Below are 18163 nucleotides of genomic sequence, written 5' to 3'. Positions count from 1 at the left end.
ACGCTGCAACGAAGTTAATGTGAAAAGTCCCTCATCGCCTTATTCCGGCGTCTGTTCGGTTACACAGAGGGAGAATTCACAATGTCGAATTCACCTAACAAAATATCTTTGGGGACTTGTGGGATGAAACCGGAGCACCCGGAGGAAACCCACGCGGACGCGGGGAGAACGTGCAGACTCCGCACAGACAGTGACCCAAGCCGGGAATCGAACCTGGGACCCTGGCGCTGTGAAGCAACAGTGCTAACCACTGGGCTACCTTGCCGCCAATGTGCGTTCCACCGTTTGTGAACCATTCGTGGCAGAGCAGAACCAGAGGGGTTTTATTTTCATTCTATGTTCAGTGGGGACTGCTTGAATGAGTTGGAACTTTCCTAACAAATCTGTTGACTGAATACACAAAAGATTTGTGTTCAAAAGGTCAGGTCAGGGTTTTCTCGAATCTTCACAATTGTCCCAAACCGGCACTGCAAGTCTAAATAAAGCATTTTCCAATTTCAGGACAGCAGGGTTGCAGCTTTAACAAGAATTACAGTGCTGGGAGTCAAACTGCTTTTTTAAGTTCTCTGTCGAGCTGGGCTGGAATGCTCGCTATGAGAACACATTCCTGGATCGCTCCATTTGTTTGGAGGACTCTGACGACCTTTCATCTGTTAGAATTTTCACAACTGCGTGCCTGATGTGGCCTGTGCTAAAATTAACATCAAGTTTTGACATTGGCAGTCAGGCAAGTTGGCAGAAGGCTGTATAAAAGCAGTGTAGAACACCATCAGAGCACAAAAGACAACTCAGTCTTCGGAAGCTTATCCGATATTACCTGACCATCGGGGGTTGCTAGAAAGGACCTGGTTAATTTGCTTTTTTTTTGAGATTTAAAGTTGATCTGCCTTCCATGAGTGTAAAATCCTCGACTGCTTTCAGATCTGAGCGTTGCTTCCACCAGAACACCACTTCCTCCTCCTCCGCTTCCTCGGGTCCGAGCTTGGATCAGTGCATGGATAAAACAAGGGGTCTCTTTGGGGACGAGTTTGAGAAGTCCTCAATCCTCCATGGAAGCTTCTTAAGGCCACGAAATGAGCAACTGGGATATTCAGGCAAGTGAAATCTGTCCAGAGTAACAAATACACATTCTTATCGGCACCAAACATGTTGAGGAATTGAAGTGCTGTCCTAATATTATTACTTAAGTTGGTTTGCTAAATGAAATTTGAAGCTGTGTCATACATCTGAAAAAAATGCACACGTAAAAAAAGATCTAATTTCACAGATATAGAAAATAATGATCAATAAAACTCAAAAGTGAAGTGATTGTGACCTGCAGTGTACTGAGGTCCTCGAGCGGATTATAATTGTGCACAAGCTTATTTAAAAAAAAGTAAATATACAATTGAGGCCGATAAATTGAAGGTATTTGCAAGATTCAAATTCATCTACTTCACACTTTGAAACTAGTGTCTTTCTACAGTAGCCACTTTGGAAATATGTGCTTGGTGGATTATGTATGGCTATGCATATTGATGCATGTTATTTTTAAAAAATAAATTTAGAGTACCCAATTCTTTTTTTCCAATTAAGGGACAATTTAGCATGGCCAATTCACCTACCCTGCACATCTTTTTGGGTGAGAGGGGTGAGATCCACGCAGGCATGAGGAGAATGTGTAAACTACACATGGACAGTGACCCGGGGCAGGAATCGAACCCGGGTCCTCAGCGCCATGAGGCAGCAATGCTACTTTGTATATTAATATTAATTCATTTTAGGAAAGAAACTAAAAGACCTAAACATGATTATACAGAATACGGAAACATTTTTTTTAAAGCACTAATCATGGGTCAGGAAGATAAGATACAAGATTAGTTGAAGACTAATGCAAAAACCAGCAGGTTCCATTTTGAGATTTGGAAAGGAAAGAAAGCAAAAGCATCTGGTAAAAAATGGGATAATGAATAGTCCTTTTCAGCTAGTATTCAACCTGATTTAAGTTGAGCAAGCTGATTGTGTGAGTGAATTTCAATCCTGATTTGCTGCATCAAAGTCGGGCTGACAATCCAAATGTTAATATGTTTACCATGTTTAAATCCATTGCCCCTGGGTTTATTTGCAGAGCTTAGAAAATCAGAAGCACCGTGACAATAAGCGATTTTCATTTCATTTCAAAGGGAATTGGGAGCCCTAGTTCAAGATTCTCTTAAGGTTAACGTGCAGGTTCAGTCAGCAGTTAGGAAGGCAAATGCAATGTTAGCATTCATGTTGAGAGGGCTAGAATACAAGAGCAGGGGCAGCACGGTGGCGCAGTGGTTAACCAGCAGTGGTTAGCACTGCTGTCTCACAGTGCCGATGTCCCAGGTTCGATCCTGGCTCTGGGTCACTGTCCGTGTGGAGTTTGCACATTCTCCCCGTGTTGGCGTGGGTTTCTCCCCCACAACCCAAAGATGTGCAGGGTAGGTGGATTGGCCACGCTAAAATTGGCCCTTAATTGGAAAAAACTGAACTGGGTACTCTAAATTTAAAAACAAAAATAGAATACAAGAGCAGGGATGGACTGTTGAGGCTGTATAAGGGTCTGGTCAGACCCCATTTCGAATATTGTGAGCAATATTGGGCTCCATATCTAAGGAAGGATGTGTTGGCCTTGGAGAGGATCCAGAGAAGGTTCACAAGAATGATCCCAGGAATTAAATTTTGTCATATGAGGAATGATTGAGGACTCTGGATCTGTACTTGGAGTTTAGAAGGATGAGGGGGAGGGGGGGGGGGTCTTATTGAAACTTACAGGATAATGAGAGGCCTAGATAGAGTGGATGTGGAGAGGATGTTTCCATCAGTAGGAAAAAATAGAACCTGAGGCCACAGCCTCAGACTGAAGGGACGATCCTTTAAAACTGAGATGAGGAGGAATTTCTTCTTCCAGAAGGTGGTGAATCTGTGGAACTCTTTGCCACAGAAGGCTGTGGAGGCCAAATCACTGAGTATCTTTAAGACAGTGATGGATAGGTTCTTGATTAATAAGGGGATCTGGGTTATGGGGAGAAGGCAGGAGAATGTGAATGAGAAACCTATCGGCATGAATGAATGACAGAGCAGTCTCGATGGGCCGAATGGCCAAATTCTGCTCATATGTCTGATGGCCTTATGGTCTTACAACAGTAGAAGTTGTTCATGCACAGACACCAACACAGAACAAAATGGAAAGGAATTAGAATGAAATGAACGTGACAGAACAAGAAAACAAAAAAGAACAAAGAGATGGATATGTTTTTAAGAATGGAGCATCCCTCGATATTCAGTGGGTAAACTCATATGTAGAAGATTTTGTGGCACAGTGGATAGCATCCCTACTTTAAGCCAGAAGGTCCATAATGTGGCCAAACACGTTGATTATCAGCCTGTAAATCCTTCCAATATGCCTGATGGCAGGTGATAAAGAGCCGAAGAGTTTCCTGGTCAGCCATCTTGCAGAAGGTGTCAGCAAACCACTACAATGTTTTTCCAAGCACAATCATGGACCAATCCAGTGGAGGTCCATGGTCATCAATTCCCCCTTTAGTATGCGATCTGAAGCCTACCCCAATTTTGTTTCTATTCTTTTCATGGGATGCTACTGACTGGTCCAGCATTTTTATTGTCCATCCCCAATTGCCCTTGGGAAGAAGGTGGTGAGCCGCCTTCTTGAATTGCTACAGTCCATATGGAGTAGGTACACCAACAGTGCTTTTAGAGAGGGAGTTCCAGGATTTTGAACCACTGACAGCAAAGGAATGGCAATATATTCCCAAGGTAGGATGGTGTGTGGCTTGGAGGGTCATTTCCAGGTGATGGTGCTTCCCAACTGTCTGCTGCCCTTGGCCTCCCAGGCGGTTGAGTTCACAGGTTTGGAAGGTGTTGTCGAAGGAGGGTGATGGTGGTCAGGGTGTTACAATTAGCCACAGATCCTTTTGTTCAGGGAGTGGTGGGGCTAAAGTGAAATTGGCCTAGGACAGCACAGTGTCGCAGTGGTTAGCACTGCTGCCTCGCAACGCTGGGGACCCGGGTTCAATCCCGGCCCCAGGTCACTGTCCATGTGGTGTTTGCACATTCTCCCTGTGTCTGCGTGGGTCTCACCCCCACAACCCAAAAAGATCTGCAGGGTAGGTGAATTGGCCACGCAAAATTGCCCCTTCAGTTTTAAAAAAATTTTTTATTTATTTTTTTTTTAAATTTAGATTACCCAAATATTTTTTTCTATTAAGGGGCAATTTAGAGTGGCCAATCCACCTACTCTGCACATTTTTGGGTTGTGAGGGCGAAACCCACGCAGACACGGGGAGAATGTGCAAACTCCACACGGACAGTGACCCAGAGCCGGGATCGAACCTGGGACCTCAGCGCCATGAGGCGGTTGTGCTAACCACTAGGCCACCGTGCTGCCCCAAATTGCCCCTTAATTGAGAAAAAAAAGAATTGGATGCTCTAAATTTACTTCAAAATCGAATGGAATCGTCCAGAATTTCTGCCCCTGATTCCTTCCCTGTGACCATGGTGGAAAAGTATGTGTGTGGATGCCCAGTGAGGAGTCAAGTGTGATCAGCCTCACTATTCAACATCGCAATGATACACATTGCTTTGGTTTACCCAGGAAAGCTGGGAAATCTGATGAGATGTTGGAGGTCTTTCTGCATCCATGGGACCATACTTAATTACTGTCAGAAAAGGGCATGATGACAGGGCATGAGGATTTAAAAAAAGATTGGGAGGAAAGATAAAAGGAAATATTGAGCAATTAGGAGACAAGAAAACAAAGAGGAACAAGCAAAAAAAAATTAGATTACAAAAAAAATTAGATTACAAAGAAAACAAGCAAACGGATTTTAAATAACTAACTAAAGTTCGGAAGAAGAGTCATACGGACTTGAAGCGTTAACTCTGTTTCTTTCGGGCAGCACGGTGGCGCAGTGGGTTAGCCCTGTTGCCTCACGGCACCGAGGTCCCAGGTTCGATCCCGGCTCTGGGTCACTGTCCGTGTGGAGTTTGCACCATTCTCCCCGTGTTTGCGCGGGTTTCGCCCCCACAACCCAAAGATGTGCAGGCTAGGTGGATTGGCTATGCTAAATTGCCCCTTAATTGGAAAAAATTGATTGGGTACTCTAAATTTAAAAAAAACTCTGTTTCTCTCTCCACAGACGCTGCCAGACCTGCTGAGTTTTTCCAGCATTTTCTGTTTTTATTTCACATTTCCAGCATTTTGCTTTTGCTCATTATGGACTGTTTGCTCTACTTTGTTTCACTTTGCTATGTTTGCGGATGCAAATAGTTGGATTGGAGATTGTTTACCAGCATCTTTTAACTCCGCCCTAGTCTGTATCTGTGGTAGCGCAGCAAACTCCACGTATTGCTGCTTTATCGGAATGAAAAGCATCTACACTCCAGAATCTTCCTGCAGATGGAATGTTAATAGGATAGAAAAGGTCACTGCTGATTTCAAATTAAAAATGTCTCGGCATGATAATGACTCACACTTCTTAACATACAGCTGTAAATTTCTTTCACATGTTTGATACCAGACTGTTGGCTTGGTTCATCATAGCACTAATATAGAATTGACTCCAGCATTAATTTGTAATAGGAAGCATCTGCACACAGTGATTTGCCCTCTTGGACCATACTGGAGATCATCCAACTCATCCAACAATATACATTGTCCATGTCACCAAATGCAAACTTATCTGATGGGATTGTACAATGTGCTTTACCCCAAATAGGCCGCCCTGGAAATATGGGGAATGTAAAGACCATGGGAGACAATTACCAATTCACAGTAGATGTGAGTGACTTCTCACCTGAAGATATAATTGTTACCACCTCCAATAATCAGATTGAAGTTCATGCTGAGAAGGTAAGTGTTATGATCCCAGCCGATGTTACTACTGGGCGGTCAGGTCCCAGAATGGAACCCTGGCTCAATAGAGTGTAACTTTTATTTTTTATTTGGAGATGTGGATGAACAAAGTCACAGGATTGCCAATTAACTTTTACCAAAAGTGCAAAGGAGGGCAGCACGGTGGCGCAGTGGGTTAGCACTGCTGCCTCACGCGCCGAGGTCCCAGGTTTGATTCCCGGCCCTGGGTCACTGTCCGTGTGGAGTTTGCACATTCTCCCCGTGTTTGCATGGGTTTCACCCCCACAACCCAAAGATGTGCAGGGTAGGTGGATTGGCCATGTTAAATTGCCCCTTAATTGGAAAACATTAATTGGGTACTCAAAAGAGCAAAGCATTTATTAAACATGAAAAAATTGATTATAATACAATAATGCTCTTGCACCCCACCTATATCTTTACAGATGTACATAGATTTTTAAGGATAACACAAGTTACAAAATATATCTTACTGCTATAATATTCTCAGTGACTGTCCAGTCTATGTATACCAAAAGGATAACTGTGGTCAGACACCCGCCACTCTGAAACCAAGTGGCAGGTTCCACCCAATACAACTTCTGTGGCTTCAAATTCCCCCCTCCCCAGGTTTATATCACACTGTGAGCCAACTGGTCTCAATGGAATTCTGATTTCCCCATGAGTGCTTCCACTCATGGAAAAAGCACACCTCAGAATCTTCTCCCAAATAATGTTGCATTCACCAAGGATCTAATTCCAGGATTACAATCACTGTTTTCAGAATTCCTCTGCCCTGGATTGCCACATGCATTCAAGCTTCTGCACAATCTCTCGGGTACCCAGCCATGCCGACAGAACACCACTGCTTCGCAGGCTTTACGAAGGTGTCACCAACTGTAGGATTATTCCATATGTCTAGCTTCTCACTGGCCGACTTCATGAGGTCTGCATCTTTCAGCTCTGTCTGCAACAGGGGTCATATCTCTGCTCCTGTCTTGAACTTCAGTGAATATTACCTTGTTCACATTCTAGTTCTCTGTCCTTTTGACTTCAGTCTTCCTGGGACTTCTCTTTAATTCCCTGGATTCTAGAACAACCCGTTCTTTAGCTTCTGGAACTTACTTTCTGCATCTTACTCTATTGCCCTGCCCCTCTGCTGCCAGTTTCTGAGAGAGTTGCTTTCTTCTCAGGTTCCAACTGAACTATAATTGCTTATGCATTTTAGTGTGGGCCCCTGGATGCTAGGCAACAGCCTAGTCTTTCTATAAACTGTTTGTTCTCACATTGTAAACCTTTTAATTACAATGCAGGCACAGTTTTGAAGTGATTAAAACCCACAGACATGCAGGCAGCTTTGTTTAACATGTAGCTACCTAAGGTTTTAACCCTTTCTTGTCCAGAAACACAAAATTAAACTTACCTAAAGCTATACCTTGGGCGCGATTCTCCCAACGGGTGTCCAGTGCCGACGCCGGAGTGAAAACCGGAGTGTTTCACCCCGGCGTCGGAGGCCGCTCCTTGCCCCCTATTCTCCCACCCCCAGGGGGCTAGGAGCGGCGCCGCGTAAATTACACGGCTGGCGCCGCATAAATGACGTCACCCGCGCATGCGCAGATTGGCCGGCGCCAACTCGGCATGCGCGGTTGGCGTCCTCCCCGTAGGCGCTCCGCAAGAAATGTCGGAGTGATCTTGCGGGGCGGCGGAGGAAAGGAGTGCGTCCTTCAGAGACGCCGGCCCCTTTTGAGCGCTTCCCCGGTGCTCGATCCTCCCTCCCCCCCCCCCACACAGGTCGCCCCCGCAGCGTCCGCGCGCTGTTCGCGCCGGCAGCGACCAGGAGTGGTTGGCGCCGGCGTGAACCCATCGTGTTGGGCAGGCTGCTCGGCCCATTCGGTCCGGAGAATCGCTGCTCGCCTGTTACAAACGGCTAGCGGCGATTGTCCGAGCAGCCTGCCGTAAATCTCGGAGCGCCGTTTTGGGGTGGGTGGGAGAATCGCGTGCGGTTGCCGGGGCGGCGTGACAGGACTCGTCCGGCTCCCCTGCGATTCTCCCACCCGGCATGGGGGGCGAGAAATGCGCCCCTTGTTTCTAATACCCACAAACTACAAATTTAAATCATTTAAAACTACCTCTGTATCCTAACAGTAAGGCACCATTATCAAGCTCTCGATTCATAATTTTCACAACCTAGCATACAGTCCAACACATGGAAACCACCATGCCCCTATCTTCTGGTCACAAGGAGGCTTTCCCCTCTATTCAAAGGAGATTGCTGCATCATTGTCTATGAAAAAAAACGATTTGCATTTACACAGCATCATTCATAACACCAGGATGTCTCAAAATGCTTTCCATCCAATAACAAACTTTTATGTGGAATGACTGTGGCAACATGGGAAATGTGACAGCCAATATGTGCACAGCAAGCTCCCACAAACAACAATGCGATAATGACAAGGCAATTTGTTTTGTTTGGTGATGTTGACTGAGGGATACATACTTAGCCAGGATATTGAGGATAACCCGGGATTACCGGGATCTCTGTTATGGCTCCTCCAAAAGACAGCATCTCCAACAGTGCAGCACACCCTCAGCGCTGCACTGGAGGGTCAGCTTTGAATTTTGTGCTCAGCTCTCTGGAGTGGGACTTGAACCCACAACTTCCTGACTCAAGAGGGTGCAATCAGTGCCCTCCCTCCATGGCAAGGAGGGCATTTAACCAAGCGAAAGGGTGACAGCTGGGAACTCCACCAAATTCCCACCTCCACCCCCAATGAAGTCCATGAGGAGAAGGCCCGTGGCCGGCCTTCCTGTCACGCAGCCGACTGAGGCTCTTAAGTGGGCAGTTATTGTACAATTAAGAGCCTCATCCCTCCACCGCTGTTTTGATCCACTAGCAGGCAGGGGCTCAGCATGCAGCACAACAAGCAAACCCAGGGATGGGGTGGCTTTTATTCAAAGGCATTCAATACCTGATCGAGGTACCCAGTATTGGGAAAGTGGGGGGGGGCCCAATGAGAGTCATTCCCCTTCCCTTGTTGCTGACCCCCATACCTCCCTCTCCCGTGACCCCCACTCCCACCATCATTAACCTGTGGTCTAGATCTTGGGCCTCTGGTGGCATTATTCTGTCTACAGACAGTGCTTCCCCAGTAGCACTGCTGTTCCAAAGAGCTGCCAGTCTCTGATTGGCTAGCAACTCTTGGCAGACAGGTCTTCCACCCTGCGGATCCTGGTGCCTGGGAAAGGCCCACAGGTGGCCTGTCAAGTGCCTGATTGGCACATCATTCCAGTGGGCCTTCCCAGAAAGAGGCAACAGGGGTGGAGGGGCTCTCCCTTCAGTGGTTAAGTCTGCCATTGCTGACACAAGATCCCCCCCCCCCCAGAAAGCGCAGCACGGTGGCACAGTGGTTAGCATTGCTGCCTACGGCGCTGAGGACCTGGGTTCGAATCCTGGCCCTGGGTCACTGTCTGTGTGGAGTTTGCACGTTCTCCCCGTGTCTGCGTGGGTTTCACCCCCACAACCCAAAGATGTGCAGGATAGGTGGATTATCCAGGCTAAATTGCCCCTTAATTGGAAAACATAATTGAGTGCTCTAAATTTAAAAAAAAAGATTCCCCCCCAGAGATGATGGTTCTACCAACTGAGCCAAATATTGTCATATTTCCAGTTCCTCGTGATGCATGACATGGTGAAAATGTAAGAGGAGAGTAGAGAGGTGTATTACCTCCGTATCCCAGTATCACCACCCACTCCCTCACCCTACCCTGCAATGAAATTTGATTCACTTTTGGGTTTTGAATTATCTTCCTTACATCTTTAACTCAATTTTGACAGACTGGGTTTAATGAAAAACAGATGGGCTCTATTTCATCACTTCAGAAAATAACTCTCGTCCCACTGGCTGTTTAAATAAGGTCGAAACTAAAAACATACTTAATCTCAACTCCTCATCCCAACAGTTACCAAACCCTACAAAGCCAGCCTCAATATTGTGAATTCATTCCAAGAATTACACATTCCTAATGAATTTGCAGCCTTTTTAAGCTAAAATATTTTCCAGAACTGCCAAATATTCATAGGGCAGAACTTGATGTTTCTCCCGCCAGCATGTTTGCAGACAGGGACGACCCACTAGACTCCCACTCACCCTGACCTCTCCCAATTATACAGTGGAGTGGGTGAGGCTTCGGCCACCTTCCCTTGCCCCAATTGACGCCCTTGGGTGGCCAATTAATGACTACTAACGGCCCATTTCCTGCCCAGCCTCAACTTTCAGGTTGGTGGGCAGCACAGTGGTGCAGTGGTTAGCACTGCTACCTCACGGCTCAGAGGTCCCAGGTTCGATCCCGGCTCTGGGTCACTGTCCTGTGGAGTTTGCACATTCTCCCTGTGTTTGCGTGGGTTTCTACCCAAAGATGTGCAGGGTAGGTCAATTGGCCTTGCTAAATTGCCCCTTAATTGGAAAAAATTAATTGGGCACTCTAAATTTATTTTTTTTAATGTTCAGGTTGGTGGGAGGAGTTCAGTGAGAAGGGGAAAGCTCGGGCCTTGGCCGGGAAGTGGGGGGGACTGCCTCTTTCAACAGACTCCTTTAAACCACAGGTGCCCCCACCCATTCACCCTCCAAGTGCTCACTTGGCCTGTCCACCAACACTCCCACATCCCCCACCCCCTCTGCCCACCTCCCCTGGGCCTCACCGCTGTTCCCCACCTGAGACCTGCCCACTTAGGCGATGCTCTTGGAAACTGTTGTAAGAGGTAGACCTGAATCCTGTCAGAACAATGCAGGACCTCTTCAGAAACTGTCTTCATGGTTTGACTTTCAGAAACCAATCGAACAATCTCTGCTTCTCTGCTAAAATGCCTCATACTCTAGCTCCTCCGTTAGTTACAGCATCTTACTAACTGAACACAAAGGTCTCTGATTAAGTGCTCCCCAGGGAACCCCCTTAATCCAAACAAAAGTCCAAGTTTTTACGATGCTTTAATTGCACTTCTGGCTCCCCAAACCGTTCAAACCAGGATTATTTGAAAACATGACTGCAGCAGTCACACACACAATAACCCAGGTTTTTAACTCTTACTGCGCCAAATACATCTAATGCAATATATCTGAAAGTCCTACATTCAACACACCTATTTTTGGACTCTTGGGACTTAAGACTGTGGAGACTGTTTGCAGTCCCTGTCCTGTCCATTGGAGCCCCTGGTGCTGCTGGCACTAGAGAGCTGCCGGCCATGTCGAGGGGTGAATTCCTCCCGTGTAAAGGGTGAATCTCCCATCTCCAGTCGGTTAACACTGGTTGGAGCGTTAAATGGCTGCAGAGTAGTCAGTGTCGGAGGCGACGTGTTCTCCGCCGACTCCTTAAGTGGTGGGATGGGAAAAACCGTCACCCTATGAATCCGAGCCATGGATACAGCACAGAAGGAAGCCCCTTTGGGCCATCATGCCTGTGCTTGCTCTTTGAAAGAGTTACCATTGATCTCAATCCCCTGCCGTTTCCTTATAGCGCTGCAAATGTTTCCCTTCAAGTATTTATCTGATTCCCTTTTTGAAGTTGCCTTTTAGGCAGTACATTGCAAATCATAACAACTTACTGCATTGAAAAAATAATTTTCCTTCATCAAAATGTATTTCCGGGAACATTGTCAGCTGAACATTTTATACAAAAGACCAGATAATGCTGCCATCCTGTCAACATCTACAAAGTTTCATTCTGTATCAACAAACTGCATCGCAGCAACACCCGTCCCAGCAGCCTGGACCACTTCCGCAGGCCAGCTCAGCTCACAGGTACTTCTCCGCCTCCACCAAATCCACCTGGATAAAAGCCAAGAAGCACTCAAAGCTGTGCTGGAGGGAAGGTCATGTGAGGAGAAGGGAGGTGCAGCAAAACATACTCGAATTACATACACAAATCTTTTGAGGGCGAGGGCCTCCTGCAATCTATCATTTGGAAACGCAATGAGCAACCGAGCTGCTGAATTCAAACCCGTACTTACAATCTCCGACTGTCCTTTGTGAGCATTCACACCCAAAACATTTGATGTGGGTACATGTGGAAGGCCTTGGGCTACTGAACAGGATGTTGGACACAATTACAGATGAGGCCTTGTGTTCCTGTAGGCTGCGTCTCCTTCTCCCTCTCTCCAAATCCTGGAATTGCGCCATTGATTTTCGCAAATCCTTTATACGTGATGTGTCTTCTTAAGGCAACTTATATTGTCATAAAGTCATAGAGGTGTAGAGCACAGAAAAGGCCCTTCGGCCCATTGCCGGTCAGAAACAATCCCATTTTTCAGCACTTGCTTTGTATGCCTTGGCATTGCAAGTGCTCATCTAAATACTTCTTAAATGTTGTGAGGGCTTCTGCCTACACCATCCTTTCAGGCAGCGAGTTCTAGACTCCCACCACCCTCTGGGTGAAAGGTTTTTCCTCACATCCCCTCTAATTCTCCTGCCTCATACCTTAAACCATTGTCTCACCTCCTACCTCTCTATTTTGTGCCAGTCCTCCGGTTTTGTACTCAATACAATTCAGTAATTGTCACAGCATCAACTTTCATTTCTACACTGCTTTGCTCTCACAGGGAGAGGCCGCTTTGAGCCTTCCATACAACGAAAGGCTATTAAGCTCATCTCCCCGCAAAGCACATCTCCCCAGTACCTCAACTCACCAATTGTAGCACCCAATCGCAAATGAAAATCTCAAAATGATTTTGCATCTATTATGCCATTTATCAAATTGTTCCAAAGACTCAGCATTTAGTGAAGAATTTCTTCCTAAGATCTGTTTCCAGCTTATTTTCTATTTATTAAAATTTATTTTGCTTTTTCCTTGTCCTACCTATCTGCCTTTTGGTTTACCTCACCTACACAATTTAATGTTCTATTCACCTGAATGAGGTTTCTCCCGAATCACCACCTTTATGGGATGTAAAGCTTCAGCTTTAGCATTTTAAGAAACTGGTGATAATCGTTCAATCATTTTTTAAAAACATACATTTAAAGTATCCGGGGCAGCACGGTGGCGCAGTGGGTTAGCCCTGTTGCCTCACGGCGTCGAGGTCCCAGGTTCGATCCCGGCTCTACGTCACTGTCCGTGTGGAGTTTGCACATTCTCCCCGTGTTTGCGTGGGTTTCGCAAATTTATTTATTTATTTATTTAAAAAAATTTAGTGTACCCAATTCATTTTTCCAATAAAGGGGCAATTTAACATGGCCAATCCATCTAGCCTGCACATCTTTGGATTGTGGGGGTGAGACCCACACACACAGGGGGAGAATGTGAAAACTCCACACGGACAGTGACCCAGAACCGGGATCGAACCCAGGTCCTCAGAGCTGTGATTGTTCATCCTTTATTACACGCTTGAATGTTAATTCATTGCCCCACTGTGAAAATTGTTGGGAAACGCCTGGCCGCATAATTGATAAATGCAGCATCGCGTCATTCGGGGTGATTTCCCTCTGGGCTCCATGGCAGGAAACACTCTCGCTTGCTGCCCCAGCCATGGGACCTAGGCCCAGAGCAGAAATTCCTGGCCATTATGTCTTTTAATAACTAAATCTTGTTTAGCGAAGAGAACCTACTGTTTCGTCATGCATTTGGGGTCTAGATGAAGCTTGTCTCTGCGACCAAAGTAAGTTGCTCAAGACTGTAGTTTGTTAAAACCATTGGGCGAAATTCTCCCAAAACGGGAGAAATCGTAAAACTGCCGTAAAACCCGGGCGGGTTTTACGGCAGCGCGCCCCTTCCCGACGGGGGACCGATTCTGGTCCCCCGTCGGGGCTAGCAGCCCGACGTCGGAGGCTCCGACAAGTCGGGCTTAACGAAAATCGTTAAGCCCGCTTGCCGGAGTTAGCGCCGGCTGACGAGTCATATGACGTCAGCCGCGCATGCGCAGGTGGGAAGACTCCACCCGCGCATGCGCGGGTGACGTCATCACGTTTTTGCGCGAAACCCGCGCATGCGCGGGCCGGGTTGCCCCTCAGCCGCCCCGCGTATTGATACTGCGGGGCGGCGGAAGGACAAATAGTGCACGGGCATCGGGCCCGCTGCCCGCGATCGGTGCCCACCGATCGCGGGCCCATGGCACCCTTGGCACGGCCGTGGTACTGCCGTGCCAATCGGTGCCATGGTTATTTTTTGCGAGTTTGTCACGACGTTTTTACGAATGGCAGGACCATGTGTGTTTGCCGTTCGTAAAAAGGTCGTAAAGGGCTGGGACTTCGGCCCTTCTAACAGCTGAGAATCGCTGCCGGCCGTAAAAAAACGGCGGCAGCGATTCTTGGCGGGATTTCGGCGGGGGGGGGGGAGAATAGCGGGAGGGCGTCAAAAATGTCGGGAAGGCCCTCCCCCTATTCTCCCACCCGTCGTGGGGGGGGGGAGAATTTCGCCCATTATGTTTTATTTACTGCCACTATGCACACATCAGGAACTCTTGCATGAGGTTGAAACTTTTCCTTTCTCCAGATTCCTGTTACTCAATCATGTGATGTTAAATCATCATTGCATCAACTTCATGTGCTTCTGATGTTAACCTTTTACTCTACATAGGGGCTGGTTTAGCTCACAAGGCTAAATCGCTGGCTTATAAAGCAGACCAAGCAGGCCAGCAGCACGGTTCGATTCCTGTACCAGCCTCCCCGGACAGGTGCCGGAATGTGGCGACTAGGGGCTTTTCACAGTAACTTCATTGAAGCCTACTCGTGACAATAAGCGATTTTCATTTCAGTTCATTTTTCATACATCTACTACCCCTTATTGGTCTGGCCTACATAAGATTCTCGTTCCAATATACTTGCCTCTTAACACCATCGCAAACCACTGATTGGCGGAAAATAAAAATTGCGAGAAGAAAGTTAACCACATTTTATAAATGGATTCTTGGTATACGAATAACATTGGAAAGGCAGCCCGAGTCTCTGAGGACAAGTCAACCACAAAGCACGGAGCTGAAGTCACATCGAATTTGGAACAGTTCTATCACACCCTGAAGTACGATAGCCAAACAGCTGGATACTTCCATCATCCCACAGCTTTCACAGCAGTTTTCTGGTACTATCCCATGCATTATCAAATTGATTGAATCCAGGGGCTGGGTTTTACGACCACAAATCGCCTAATCTGCATCATCATGCCAGACTCCAAGATGTTGGAAGTAATGCGGCTGCTAATATTGGAAGCTCACCTGACCTTTTTGAGTCATAGAGTTTTCCAGCATGAAAAGAGGCCCTTTGGCCCATCGTGTCTGCGCCGGCCATCAAGCATCAATTCTAATCCCATTTTCCAACACCTGGTCCATAACCTTGTTTGCCTTGGCTTTTGAAGTGCTAATCTAAATACATCTTAAAAGTTGTGAGGGTTCCCGCCTCCACCACCCTTTCAGGCAGTGAGTTACAGGTTCTCAACACCCTCTCGGTAAAAACTTTCTTCCTTACATCTCCTCTAAATCTCCTGCCCCTTAACTTAAATCTACGCCTTCTGGTTTTGACGCCTCTGCTAAGGGGAAATGCACCTTCCTATCTATATCCCTCATACTTTTATACACCTCAGTCAGGTCCCCCCCTGAGTCTTCTCTGCTCCAGGGAAAACAACCCCAGCCTATCCTGTCTCCCTTGATAACTGGAAAACTCCAGTTTGGGTGTTTTTGGACTCTATCCATTCACTAGGCTACCATAACAAATGAGGTTGAGATTGAGAGGACAGGGAGCCTTTAAACTGTTGACAGTGAATGACTTCCAATTCACGGCATAACCCCTCTCCCACCCAATGTCTGGCCTAGATGCCCAATTGAGTCTGAACCTCCCTCTCCCAATGCCAATTGGCCGCTGTACCTTTAGGCAGCCTTGAATTGGCCATTTGCCGCTTGATTCACCAAAGTAAGCTGGCAGGGGCGGGATCGACACACTTCCCATTCCACCTCCAACGCCCCACTGGGAACCATACAATTTAACCCAATTTCCCATAGTGGGAATACTAGGTTACAAACTCTGGGTTGTTGGGTCTAACCTATAACCACTCGGCTACAGTGCCAACTATGTAAGGTTATTAGAAACAATCAGTAAGTACAGTCTTTCCAGTGTTGGCGATATCTCAAGAACAAATTGAACAAGAAAAATACTTGAAGTGTGTAAGTTCTCTTGCACACAACTGATACGAACCTTGGGAAATTGAGCAGGCACAGCCCATGGGGTGACATTTTGCACCCCTTGCCCCCCACCGCCCCCACACTTTTTCCAGCGGTGGAGGCAGCTCCCCATTGGCCACGAGTGGTATCTTCCTGTCCCACCCATGTCTACAGCGTTTTACATGGCTCTCCCATCCTGCCACCAGGGAACCTGCTGCCGAGGGAGAGTCGCCTTCGTGGGCCAGGAAGATCCTGCTGGTGAAAAGCGGCAGAAATCCCACCCATGACTTCTTGTCTGATAGCATTAATAGGCAGAACATCAGGGGCTGCCACATATAATTTCACAAAATGTGCTGCTGGTTAATAAAAACTGTGTCCAAGTGTGAGTGAAGAGAAAATGAATCCTTTAGCACACGCAGTTCTTGGTCTTCCCTGAGCCTCTCCGACAAGTCACTGAATTAGAAAGGTAGAGTGGTCACTTGACTATATTCATTACATCTGTCCTTCAAAACATTCCTAGTTTAACACAGAAACAATTAAAGTGTTTTTTCACAGTAACTTCATTTGAAGCCTACTTGTGACAATAAGCAATTTTCATTTCATTTCATTCAGTGTTAAAGACTCTCATGCCTTCGATGTGGTCCCATTATATAGCATGGAAAATGTCCTTAATAGCAATTGACAGCTCTTGTACTCCCAACAAGAGAAATACTCCTAATTACCATCACTGTCAATACACATGTGAGATCACTCCCTTGAGGCAGTTAGCGCAATTTCACATTCAGCCCCTTCGAGTGTGGGAGTAGTTTTCAGCAGCTCAAATACCTGTAACCAGTACAAATATAAAGCAATTATCTTTCATTTTCAGCTTGCCGCAGATGGAACTATAATGAACACATTCACACACAAATGTCAGCTCCCAGATGATGTGGACCCCACCTCCGTGACCTCCGCTCTGGGCGACGATGGGACCCTGACAGTTAAAGCAAAGAGGCACCCGGCCAAGCACACCGAACATGTGCAACAGACTTTTAGAACTGAGATTAAGATCTGAGCAGGCAAGGGATGAGAGCTACTTTATGGTAATGCAGGGTGGTGTTTGATAATGCCCAGTCTCGCAGTATGCAGCATGTGCTGGTGTTTCACACCTCACCCTACCAACGTACCATTTGTAAAATATCATCTCAACTCTTGCAGGCATGGAAACGTTGAGCGAAAGCCTGTGCAATAAGATATTTGACACTTTCTATCACATTATTTAGTAATTCCATTTATTTTACGTATTCATTACTAATCCACGACTCACAATACAATGGCCGATGTGTTTGAATGTTTTTCTGTACCAAAATAACTGCTAGATTAATCAAACAGGCGATAATGCTGATAATTCAACTCCCTGAGTGCGTGAATGGTCTTGTAGCGTGAGGTAAAATAGATCAGCAACGTTGGTAGAATATCTAATCAGTTGAGCCCCCCCCCCCAGTTTAACTTTCATGCATATGTGTTTTGTACATAGATTTGCACCATTACACCTGTTTTGTTGTTTGACAAGAGATTCATTTTTGTGTCTCAAATGATTGTAAAAGAGATGTTGCTAATAGTATTACAAAGGGAATGGTTGCAAAGCACAAGAATATAAGGCCCATCAGGAATAGGAAAGAGACCATCACCTCCAACAGAACTGTCCCTTTTTTCAGAGATGGAAATACAAATGATAAAACATGGCTAAAATGTCCACTTGAGCAATAATGCTGCATTTTCCTCCACACAAGTTAGGAGCATGAGTAGGCCACTCGGCTCCTCGAGCCTGCTCTGCCATTCAATAAGATCATGGCTAATCTGATTGGAACTGCAACTCCACATTCTCACCGCACGGTACCCTTTCACCTCTTGCTCATCGCGGTTGCAGTTCTACCTCTGGTGTATCGGCAGGGTACTCCTGTGATGTAGCAAATGCCTAGAAACCTTCAATGAAATAATGTCATCATCAAACCAAAATGTCAAGCTGGCAGGGATACTAGGTTTGCAGTGGCGGGGGTGTAGGGTGGGGGTGAGGACTGTTAGTCGGGGTGAGATAGAATGCTTCAAACCGAGCTCATGGCAGCCGAGTCTGAGCCATCACTTTACATTAACATCAATGGCAGCCGAGT

The 18163-nt window shown here is 46.5% G+C and overlaps 2 protein-coding genes across 2 annotated transcripts in view; one reads left to right on the top strand and one right to left on the bottom strand.

Annotated features, from left to right (window-relative positions):
* Positions 1 to 18163, bottom strand: part of clcnk (chloride channel K) — a 151424-nt gene that overhangs the window by 117508 nt on the left and 15753 nt on the right. The window lies entirely within an intron of this gene.
* hspb7 (heat shock protein family, member 7 (cardiovascular)) lies at positions 555 to 17561 on the top strand. The gene is made up of 3 exons (XM_038821628.1): positions 555 to 1094; positions 5742 to 5875; positions 16882 to 17561. The coding sequence occupies exons 1-3, from the start codon at positions 893 to 895 to the stop codon at positions 17065 to 17067; spliced, it is 522 nt and encodes a 173-aa protein (XP_038677556.1). The 5' UTR covers positions 555 to 892; the 3' UTR covers positions 17068 to 17561.

Source organism: Scyliorhinus canicula, chromosome 16, assembly GCF_902713615.1.
Source record: "Scyliorhinus canicula chromosome 16, sScyCan1.1, whole genome shotgun sequence".
NCBI lineage: Eukaryota > Metazoa > Chordata > Chondrichthyes > Carcharhiniformes > Scyliorhinidae > Scyliorhinus > Scyliorhinus canicula.
This window is presented reverse-complemented; position numbering and strand designations above follow the sequence as displayed.